The sequence below is a fragment of the Azolla caroliniana genome, unplaced genomic scaffold (assembly GCF_043228905.1).
Source record: "Azolla caroliniana isolate FFs.n. ecotype wild unplaced genomic scaffold, voAzoCaro1.0.p SCAF_11, whole genome shotgun sequence".
In the NCBI taxonomy this organism is placed as follows: domain Eukaryota; kingdom Viridiplantae; phylum Streptophyta; class Polypodiopsida; order Salviniales; family Salviniaceae; genus Azolla; species Azolla caroliniana.
This window is the reverse complement of record NW_028230446.1, coordinates 10,567,461-10,578,394: the sequence shown is the minus strand read 5'-3', so window position 1 is coordinate 10,578,394 and position 10,934 is coordinate 10,567,461. Positions and strand designations below refer to the sequence as shown.

General features: G+C 37.7%; 2 protein-coding genes across 2 annotated transcripts; one reads left to right on the top strand and one right to left on the bottom strand.

Annotated features, from left to right (window-relative positions):
- The first annotated feature begins 1,720 nt into the window (after positions 1-1,720).
- Positions 1,721-6,875, top strand: LOC147857748 (uncharacterized). Its single transcript, XM_087327954.1, has 4 exons — positions 1,721-1,857; positions 3,225-3,760; positions 6,514-6,586; positions 6,673-6,875. Exons 2-4 carry the CDS (start codon positions 3,275-3,277, stop codon positions 6,675-6,677), a joined length of 564 nt encoding a protein of 187 aa, XP_087184080.1. The 5' UTR covers positions 1,721-1,857; positions 3,225-3,274; the 3' UTR covers positions 6,678-6,875.
- Positions 6,876-7,137: 262 nt separating this feature from the next.
- LOC147857747 (uncharacterized) lies at positions 7,138-9,228 on the bottom strand. The gene is made up of 2 exons (XM_087327556.1): positions 9,088-9,228; positions 7,138-8,791 (listed from the first exon to the last, which is right to left on the bottom strand). Exons 1-2 carry the CDS (start codon positions 9,226-9,228, stop codon positions 7,418-7,420), a joined length of 1,515 nt encoding a protein of 504 aa, XP_087183682.1. The 3' UTR covers positions 7,138-7,417.
- Between the last annotated feature and the right edge of the window lie 1,706 nt (positions 9,229-10,934).

Below are 10,934 nucleotides of genomic sequence, written 5' to 3'. Positions count from 1 at the left end.
ATCGAAGGAGGGCAGATTCTCCCATGCTAGTACGATGATCTGCATCGCGCCGAACCGTGGTGCAAGGCCGCCGGGGCATATTTACACCATCTTGTCATCCTCCACATTTACGCTTATCGAGCTGAGTGCATCACAAATCTCCTTGATCTTCAAGGTGTAGCTAGTGATGGACATATCCCTTTGTTCGATGTTGTTCAACTCTTGGTGGAGTTGAAGCTTTCTCGCAGTTGTGTTGGTGGCGAAAATCTTACGAAGATTCTCCCACACTTCCTTTGGCGTCTCAGCTTCTCGAATGTAGTCGAACATGTGGTCGTGAACACATGTCGCCAAGCAATACATCACTCGACTTGCCGCTTGCTCCCATGTTGCGTAGTCGGCGTCTTTCGGGTGGGTCGGTTTTCTTGTGCTCCTTTGATGTAACTCCAATAACCTTGACTGACAAGGTATTGGTGCATCTTGTACTCCCAAGATGCAAAGTTGTTGTGATCCAACTTCTCGCTAGGGAGAGCGCTCCCCATTTGAGCATTCATTGTCGATTAAGCTTCCTTTCTTCTTTTCCTTCTCTCTCGAACACGAGCTATGTAGTGGTACTACAATAGCGATGAGCCGGTTCTTCTTGAATGTTGGCGTAGAGCACAACACATGATCACGATGAGGCGAAAGGGCTAGATCGAGCTACCAAATTGTTCTGATACCATGTAACGAATCGATGGTGATTCTTGTGCAACAGAATAGATATGTGTGTTATGTGTGTGTGTGTGAAAAATAGAGGAGAGAAGAGAACACAAGATAGATAATCAAGAGAAATAAAATACTCAAGAAGAAGGTGTATATTTCACAAGTAGAATGGAGATACAAAATGTATCATTACAAGGAGTCACAACCGACTTAGTATGAAGTAGGAGGAGGGTGCTTTATATAGGGTCACCCTCTCTCTTCATTTACTCACTACAACGTCCACTCTCTCACTAGAGCCTTGAGGAATGTGAAGTCTTATGGTAATGGGGAATGTGGAACCCATTAGTTATGTGTCATAGAATATGATTCTATGACACATAGTTTAATGTGTAGAGAGTGGTATGACTCTTGACCTTTGAGTGCTCATGGATCCTCAAAGGGTGGTTCACACGTTACACTATGTTGAGCTTGATTCTCAACCCTATTAAGCTAATATGGCACATATTCATAACTACATTGAGGGCTCAATATGAGCAGATTGATGGAACCCATGATGCTTCAAAACTAACGAGGATGAATTTCAGAAAAAGTTGGTGTACTACATTGATTGCCGCAGAAAATAGAATGGATATACGATGGTAGTACGTGGTACCCAGCTGGTTGTTCCCCCCTCCCGATCGGGTAAATACATATGTGAAAGTGTAAGTTAAATATGAGATGTCGCCCAGATGTAAGTAGATGTTTGGTGGTGAGGTTTTGTACAACCAACATACACAGGGTATATAGTAGCTGAGAATGATAGGATACCTGATACGGGGACTAAAGCAAGGACATATTTTAACTAATGGAGTACATATATGTATATGTATTCTTTTTTGGGAAAAATGAAGAGGAGGGAAATGAAGAAGAAGAGAAGGGAGTCTCATTATTTGTAGCTACGAATTGAAGGAGCTTCTTAAACTTAGAAGAAGAAGAAGAAGAAGAAGAAGAAGCAGACGTAATTATCGGATTCTGCCGCCCCAATTCTTTCCCGCTCGATGGAGCCTCTGCTTCCCCTTCCCCTTCCCCTTCTGGTTTCGAAGATCGAGCGAATGGAAAAGAAGATTACTGTACTTTTCTCTTCTTAGATGTTCTCTTCTCTTCGTTCTACTGTTGATACACATATATCAGTCTTTCCATGTAAGTGCACTTAATGAAACATCTTAAGAACATTGCTTCCTTTTTACTTCCTTCACATGTTGTTGTTGTTGTTGCTGTTTGTGCAAACTTCTGCTCATGTTTGAATTCGACGCGAAAGTAGAAAGAAGAAAAGAACAGAGAGATAAGTATGATGATGCTTTGTTGTCGGACAAAGGAAATGCAGATGCATTTGCAAATACAAATGAAAAATGCCATATTTTTAAAGATGAGTAAAAATAGATGCCATGTAATCAACTCGGTCTGTTCTATGTGCATTTCTGGTGATGTTTGGATGGTGCTCATTGGACTAGGAGCCCAAAGAGAAAGAGAAATGAATTGAAATGTTGTATCAACTCCCGCAAAAGACCCAAAACTTCATCGACAAGACAACTTACAGCCATAGTTGCATACATGAGCAACCTGAAATGTAGTACGTTTGCATGAGACCAAATTTACGACCATCTTCTTATCTGTGTGCCTGTCATATACACAGCCCTGGTGATGTTCAGAAGGACGTGGAGTAGAAAGAGAAAGTGAAGGAGAAAAGAAAGAGATTAAAAATGAGATATCAATGTCTCTTAAATCTGAAAATGGGAGCTCCCTAAATGAAGGTACCCAAGGTTGGCACTTATGTCATCAAGACAACTGGCTGAAAATGGAGACACTCATGTCCATAATCTTGACAAAAACATTGATATTCTGATAGGTAATCCCATAATATTGGGAGCTTGACTGGATTCAAAAATTCTTGCACTCAACAAGAGTCTGAAGCAAGCAAGGAAACCTTGATGGCAAAGGCCAAAGTTACAGTGATCATCAAATACAATAAAAACATTGATTATAAATTAAAGAATAAAAGAAGATACTAAATATAGTAACCATATAACCAAGAAACCAGCATTCAAGTACAATATACTATGGGAGAGTATAATTATTTGCCTGATATGATGAGCTGAAAGTCATAGATAAAGAAAGAAACTCTAGAGAAGAGAGGGATAAAGAGAGTTATATTAATGTCCTTGAAAGACGAATCTCATCAATTGCATCAAGTGTCAATAATAAAAACAGTTTGTCAAGTGATATAAATAGGCGCGAAAATGCTGGTTAATCAATAGTGTCCTAAAATGGTGATACAATGTTATTAAATTCATGGGGAAACATGTATAATTTCCTATGGGTTGCAAAATTCTTTGATGAGAGCAAAGTGGGGCAGGGGAGAGAGAGAGAGAGAGAGAGAGAGAGAGAGAGAGAGAGAGAGGCAATTTATTGGTAACTGTGAGCCGGTGTTTCTGATATTTGATGATTTCTTTAGTATTTCATTATTAATAGTATTATTTTCTATCACAATTCTGTGTATGTGATTGCAGCACTATAGACTCACTATAGAGTACCGAAAATCAGGAGAGTTGAAGAAGACATGCGGTGTAAAGCAGGAAACCATGATTGTGGTCTGGAGAAAGGCAAGAGTCTAGCTCTAGGGGCTATAGGAGTCATGCCATGTGATATTTGCTGCAGCGAGCCACACTATTGCAGAGAGTGCTTATGTATATTGTGTGGAAAGACCATGAGCTCTGTCCATAGTGCTTTCACATCTGTCCGATGCTTTGCAAGGTTGCCAGGTGCTGAGTTTTGTGGGCATGGAGCACATATAAAATGTGCCTTAGATTGCCAGATGGCTGGAGTAGTAAAGCCAATTGGCTTGAATATGGAATATATCTGCAGGCGGTGTGATCAGAAAACTGATTTGAGAGAACATGTTGTGCACTTACTCGATGCATTGAAATATACAAACTCTAGAGCCTCAGTTGAGGAAAATCTAGCCATGGCTCTTCAAATCATATGGGGTTCAGAGGATGGAGGAGCAAAACGCCTATCATCTCTTATTGAGATGGCTATTGAGATGGTATGTAGCTTCCAGATTTTCTGATGATTCAAGTAATTGTGAAACTATTGCTATTTTACCTGATGTTAGTTATCCCACAGTAGTTCCCAATTGGGGGTAGACGCTAGGAAACATTACAACAGATTTAAAAATTGGAGATCCGTGAATATGTTTTATTCTTACGGTTGCAGACTGGAAGAACTAGGATATCGGAGATTTGTGCCTAATAATATGGTCATTGACATTGTGACTGACTGAAATATTGAAAAATAATTTTGGATCTAGTAACAGGAAGATTGAAATTAATGTCATAACTTACAATTTTTAAAAGGAAAAATATTATAGGTTTCCACTTTTCTGACCATGGTAAGGATAGTAAGCTTAATTATAGTGAAGGGCCGGTATGTGAATGTGGAATTGAAAGTTTCTCCTTAAGTTGGGCATTGTCATTCTGTTTTCCAAACTTGGAAACTCGTTTTTTCCTCTGTACTGGTAATCCATGATGTATACAATTATACATCCAACTTGTTGGGTGTATGCATATCTTGTTCTACTTGTTTACTACTGGACATGATTGTACCTTTGAATTATGAACTTAGCAATTGTTGAACTTGATCTTCCTCAGTGAAGTTATGCGTAACTTCATATCAATACTAAATTTTGCTCCTGTGAAACTACTGATAAAGTTTCTTTCTCTGTCTCTTTCTGTCTCTCTCTCTCTCTCTCTCTTGTGCGTGCGTGGGTGCGTGCGCACACACACACATTTAAACATGTCCTTTTCCATTTAAATATATCTAGACTTGTCTTGAAATTAAATCGTTTGTCACAATCTTGTAGCCTCTATTATAACCGTTTTCTCTGGGTACCTATCGTCCTGTTTGTGCTGCTCTCTATCCTCCTTACCACCTATCAGATTGAGCTATATATAACTGAATGGCTATTGTGCTTTCAGCATCAAGACGTCATCGACAATATCATTGGGTCCAGTGTGTATGTCATTCTTTACTCTTTCTTTATTCACATGCAGATCTGCTATTTTATATTTTATTCCCTGGAGTGTAAGGATATGTCATACCCCCTAGTCTGTGAATCTTTGACCTTAAATTCCACAGCATAACTAATCATTGTCCTCTTGAGTCTCATCCTTTGCCTAATTAACCTACTCACATCTTCTTCCTTCTTCCTCTTTCATTGCTTGAAAGATCCATATGCACGTCGATAGGAATCAGCAAGGTTCAGTTTCGGCTTAACCGGTTTGGCATTGTCTAAACGAAACTTGTTATAGCTGTAACCAGTTTGGGAGTTTTCAAACTTCAACCGAACCGGCTCATAAACTGGTGAAGGCTTAACCGGTTTGGCCAAACCAGCTAAGCATAATCCGCTTTAGGAGCCGGTTTAGCCAAACCGATTAGCCTTAACTGGTTCAGCCCAAAACTGTTCGGTTCGGCTTGACCCATCCCAAACTGAGCCCAAACTGGTTAAGGAAGCTCATGCCTGAACTGAACCGAACCGCTAAACCGCTAAAAATGGTTTAAAGGCTCGGTTCAAGCTTGAACTGAGCTGTTGCTGATTCCTACGGGTTGAGTTACATAATTCTGAGATAGACTGATCAGAACAGATTTAGGGGAAACTTCCTGATATCCATACTTTTATGGACCGTCTTTTGGATATAGTCTCTTTCTATGTTTACCTCAAGTTTACTAGATTTTGTTGCTTGTCTACAACTTTTCCTTGATATATAGGTTTCTGATCTGTGCCATGTTCAGTCTTGCTCTTTATTGAAATGTTATGTGCTTTATCTGTGGATAAAAATGTTACAGAGAAGATGTGAGTCATTAGCATAGCATCTGGGACATTCGAGGGATTTAAAGATTCTATAATGAAAATTTATGCTCTCTTTTCTGCTCCCCTATGAATTATGCCTTGGGCTAGAGATGTATTTTTTTGCATTTGTGAATTTCGTTCGTGATTGCAATTCATTACATTCCCTTGTAGCAATTCATTTGTTCTCTGCAAATACCTCATATTGATGGTTCACCCTAAAACATTATGTCACCTCACTATGTTTTATATATTCATGTCTAGTGATTGCATGGTGGTATAAAATAATCTTTAGTACATGTTTTAATGACTTACTTTATTTCTTACGTTAATATATTATACCACTTTCTATCTGCAGGCATTTTTTTCATATTCATGACTAGTGATTCTATGGTTGATGTAGGATATGTAGTCTTTAATACAATTCTCCTAGTGTTGCTTGCATGGTGTGTTAACTCAGTGCAACAGCCCAAAAATCTTTCAGGCTTTGGTATGGCAGGTTTAGATTTACGAGAATGTTTGAAAATATCTTTATGTAGCCCATTGTATATTTGTTTTAAACAAGGTGGTATATATGATTATGACTATTTGCTTTCTTTTACTTGTGTGCATAGGATAGCAATTCCCTGGGAACATTTAATGTATGTCACGTCTTAGAACATCTCTAGATTAAAAGCTTGCTTAATTAATGCTGTTATCATCATATAGTAGATATTTCTAATATTATATATCTAGTAGGTGGTTATTGCTATTTGAACATATCATTCATGTTCAACTGCGTGATTATTTTGAGTGTTGGTAACAGTGTCTGGTATGTAGGTTTGAGCTTTTGTACTTTGTATTTATGTCTCAAAAGATACCTTAACTGCTATTTATTGCTAAGATGTGTAAATCCCTGACACAGTAAATCTAAAGTATGTTTTTGCTTTGCTCTTTTTATTTTATTTTCTTAGACTAAAACGGGTTGTGATATTCGAGAGATCTATGCTAAGCTACATGGTCCAGGAGTTGAAGCTGTTGCATCAGGTAATTGCAGCAAACACGTCGTTTTTAAGTACATCTTTATGCTGAGTATAAACTATAATACTTATTATTATTATTATTATTTCCAGACTAAACAACTGATGATTGAGGAATCCACGACATGCTTTTATTTTGGAATACTAGACAAAGTAGCTCAGATGAGGAAAAGGATGAGTTTTGAGGGTCTAGAGTATTGCTCTTGTATAAGTGGTTTAAGAAATAGAAGTAAAAGTTCGAAGTTTCCTTGTGAAACATTAAAGCATTATCAATCAATATTTTTTGTTTGTTGGAATCCAGTTTTGATATCTTTTCTGATTGTAGCATGTACTTCGTTTATGAATAGTATGGATAACATTAGAAGAAAGCCTTTACGTCTTGGAAATAAATCCTGTTGATCACAGATTTTTGTGCTAGTTTGAAAAGCATTAAACATAGATTATCCATACATTTTAGATTTAACTAACTTGTGATTAAAAAAGGGAGCATTGTAGATTCCTGCAAATATAGAAATTTTCAATCTAAATGTAACTTAGTTTGGGATATTTTGATGCAAATCCATCTTAAATCAATAATGGTTGTATCCGTTTGCTTGAAAACCTTGACTTCATCACTTTAATCCTGGTTTATCCCTGCATTATACATGGAATTGTGCATTATATCTGAAACACTGGATCACCAAGATTTGGTAAGCATTTCGCTAGTCCAAACATTCATAGCAAAATATTTTGTGATTCAAATGACGATGATTACATTTGTCATTAATAATTACATCTACATACTTGATGGTTCATAATTAACACATCAATAAATTGCATTATTGGACTTATCAATTGATCATCCTTGGAACCTTGTTTTTAACCATTCATTTTCTTTTCTAAGGAGGACAACATCTCTTGCCAATGCGTTCAATAGATGTCGTAAATCTTCATGATAGTTAGAGTGATGATTAGCATCATAATTAGCATCAGAAGATGCAATTAGTGAGCTTAATTGCGTAACCAGTTGTCCTTCTAATGCCAAACCTGAAATCCTCTTCTCTAATATATCTTCTTCTATACCCTTCATCATGTCAAAATACTTCACTGGATCCGATGTAGTAGACCAATTGACAAGCTTTTTATCATCTGATAATTTATTGATGCAGATTGTACCAGGATGATGCATGCAATTAGCCTCAGTATTAAGCTGCTTAATTTCTTGATCAGCATCATGAGGAGAATGATTAACGAATGCTCTCTGTTCATGTACCTGTTGTTCAAGCTCTTTGATTTCTATCAGTTTTCTAGATAGCAAGGCTTTTCTTAATGCTTCGTTCTCTGCTGTTAGTGCTTCAAAATTGATATAATTATTGCCTGGCTTAGTTAATTCCTCATCGTTATTAGAATGATCACTATCGTTATCTGAGTCTGTTGTATTGCCTCGGTCTGTTTTTAATTCTCTGTTACTCTTAATAATTACATCATCATCTCTCTGCATTATCGTGTCTTCAGACTTCGTACTTCTTACATTAGTGTCAGCTCTTGTAGTGCTGATCTGACCTTCTGGTTCCACCTTAATCTGTTTTTTGCATTGAGTAAACTTCCTAAGTGGACAAATAGGGGTACTATTCCCTTGTTTAGGAGATGCAATAATCATATGATTCGCCGTACTCTGGCTGCAATCAACACAATTCATTGCTGAATCTGATGGCTTCAACCCACAATTATAATTAAGGACCTGACTATCATCACCAATTAGTTGCATTAGTCGATGAGCCAGAAGTTCCACATTACTGTGATCATTGCGACAGTTACTAAGAGCACCTGAAGAAGCATGATTTGTGGAGTGATTAGTGCTGATCCGATGAGTAGCAGTGTAATTAGGCTTGACCTTCCTTGAAAACAATGAGCGTGGATTCATCAGAGCTGGCTTAATCCCCATGTAGCGATTATTGTTACAATAATTGGGATGTTTATTCTTGAGTAAAGCTTCTTTGCTATTGCTAACTGTGGCATTGTTAGCCTCAATCATACACTCGCACATGGCTAGATAATTGCAATAGTTATCATCATTATTATTGTTATGATGAGAAGGATGATCATTTAACGGTAAGCATTTATTTAGTTTGTCTTTGTATTTCTGATTTGATCTTCGACAAGATGATAAGGAAACAGAGAGCTTGTGGCATCTCTCGCGTTCTGCTCTCAAATCCTCTTCCAAGGATTGAACCTGCATTTAAGTAGATTTCAATCTTATAATTAGCAATGGAATTAAGATAGTATGCCATCAAATTGTCCTAATTAAGCCTTGATAAATTACAGCTATGAAGTTATTAATCAGGGGAATTTTGGGTAGGGAGATGGAAGAATTGGGGCTATGAAGCAGTCATTAAAACACCATGCCAATTAGCTGATAGGGCGATTTGATGAATGAGGCGGAATGGAGGGGTGATTTCACAAAGGAATTTATTGGAATAATTAGAGATTCAGAGAATAGGGTGGATTGATTTGGTAGGTAGCACCAACGTTTGCGGTATCGTGTTGGTGCTGGATGCGGAGATGGGCGGCATCCTCGATTTGGGACGCAAGTTTCTTGGAGAGGGCATTCACGCGCTCCTCGAGCAAGCGCGCCCTCACCTTCCACCGCTCCTCACTCATTCTCGCCATCCACCCTCTTCTTCTTCTTCTTCTTCTTCTTCTACTTCTTCCTCCCAGCCCTCTCTCACATTTTTCAACCGAGTTCCAAATTACCTCCTCTCATCTCTCAATCTCTCCTCAAACAATACGACTAACTCCATCCATATACATATATCTATCTATATACATTCATGTATCATCTGACATAAAATGTTATATGCACAGATGTGCATTAATGGACAGGTCATATGTATGCAAGAATAGTGGTTGCTGGTGGTGTTCTTCTCCATGATCTCTACTGCTCGCACAATTCATGTATGTATGTATATATATGTGCACCAATAATAGGAGTGTTGGTGGTGCTTCTTCCTTCTTCCTCCTTCCTTCTTCCTTCTTCTTTCTCCTTCGTCATTACCGTTTTTTCGTTAGCCTTTCCCATGATATTTATATCGCTTTCTTTTTATCTGACTTAAAAGCTTCATCCATCCATCCATCTATCTATCTATCTACCTATATATGTATATATACTGTATATATACATATATACATACATACATACATACATATATACATATATACATACATACATACATACATACATATACATATATATATATATATATATATATGTATGTATATTTGAACAAAAGAGCACAAGAAAATATTGAATTCTCACGAAATTTCACCCCTCATTTGTGTAGATAACTTTAGTTATGTGAACCTGGAACAACCCCTATTCTATTAGTACCAAACAACGTGTATATAGACAATTCGTACATGTGTTTACATACATACATGACATGACATACACTACATACATTCCATAACAATAAATTACCACACATGCCACACCAAGCCTAGACTAATTACAAAAAATGCTTGAGTTGAGCACTTTCATTAGATCCTTTTGGATATATTGGTAATATTTAGAGTAACATGTGACTTTGATGAATTTCATGTTTAATTGACAAGACAATATGCAATACGATGTTGCAAACTTCATTATTGGCATGAGGCTTACCTTAAAACTCCAATCTTGTCGGTAATAGGAAATGGACGTGCGATGCATTGATCCTTATACCTCTTGGATGTTGAGTGAATGTTCTATTATGCATGCTATGATCATAACTGTAATCGTAGTTCTCTAACCTTATGACTAGGTATGAGCTAACTCATGAGGATTAAGGGGTACGGATTGAGTTATTGCACAGTTCAATTTCTATATAGGTAATGTCTCCATGTCTTAAGCGCATGTATGATCCCAAATAGTTTTCTTGAATTGAGTAGGGATACTAAGTAGGAGTAAGTTTCTACTATCAAATGAGGTAGATGCATGGTGTTTCCACAGGCCCATCATCCCCTCTTGTCTCTGTGTATATCCTTCAAGTAGATGCGTGGTCTTTTATGTGGGCCCATGCTTGAGGATGGTACTACGAGATTTGTTTTAAATAGTTGTGGCGATCCACCATTGTTCGACCTTTGGGTCCAGGAATAAATTTGCTCTTTGGACCCATATTTGCGTAATGTGGATATGGTTCGTATTCAGGTGGATCACACTCTTTATCCTCTTCCCGTGTTTGGTCTTATTGTTGAGGGGAAATTTGCTCTTCTCAACCCATCTTTGTGTAGTTGGTTCTTATTGGCATTTGTTACTAGTTGTTGGAAAGAGAGCAGCTTTGACATTTGGCTAGTTGATGTAGGTCATTGTTCAGGGGAGGGATATCCTCGGGAAGTTT

Excerpts from the sequence above, each read along its gene's own strand:
- LOC147857748 (XM_087327954.1), top strand. The coding sequence starts at position 3,275 with ATGCGGTGTAAAGCAGGAAACCATGATTGTGGTCTGGAGAAAGGCAAG. Across the intron at positions 3,761-6,513 it reads TTGAGATGGCTATTGAGATG|ACTAAAACGGGTTGTGATAT; the intron begins GTATGTAGCTTC and ends TTATTTTCTTAG.
- LOC147857747 (XM_087327556.1), bottom strand. The coding sequence starts at position 9,228 with ATGGCGAGAATGAGTGAGGAGCGGTGGAAGGTGAGGGCGCGCTTGCTC. Across the intron at positions 8,792-9,087 it reads ACCAACACGATACCGCAAAC|GTTCAATCCTTGGAAGAGGA; the intron begins GTTGGTGCTACC and ends ACTTAAATGCAG.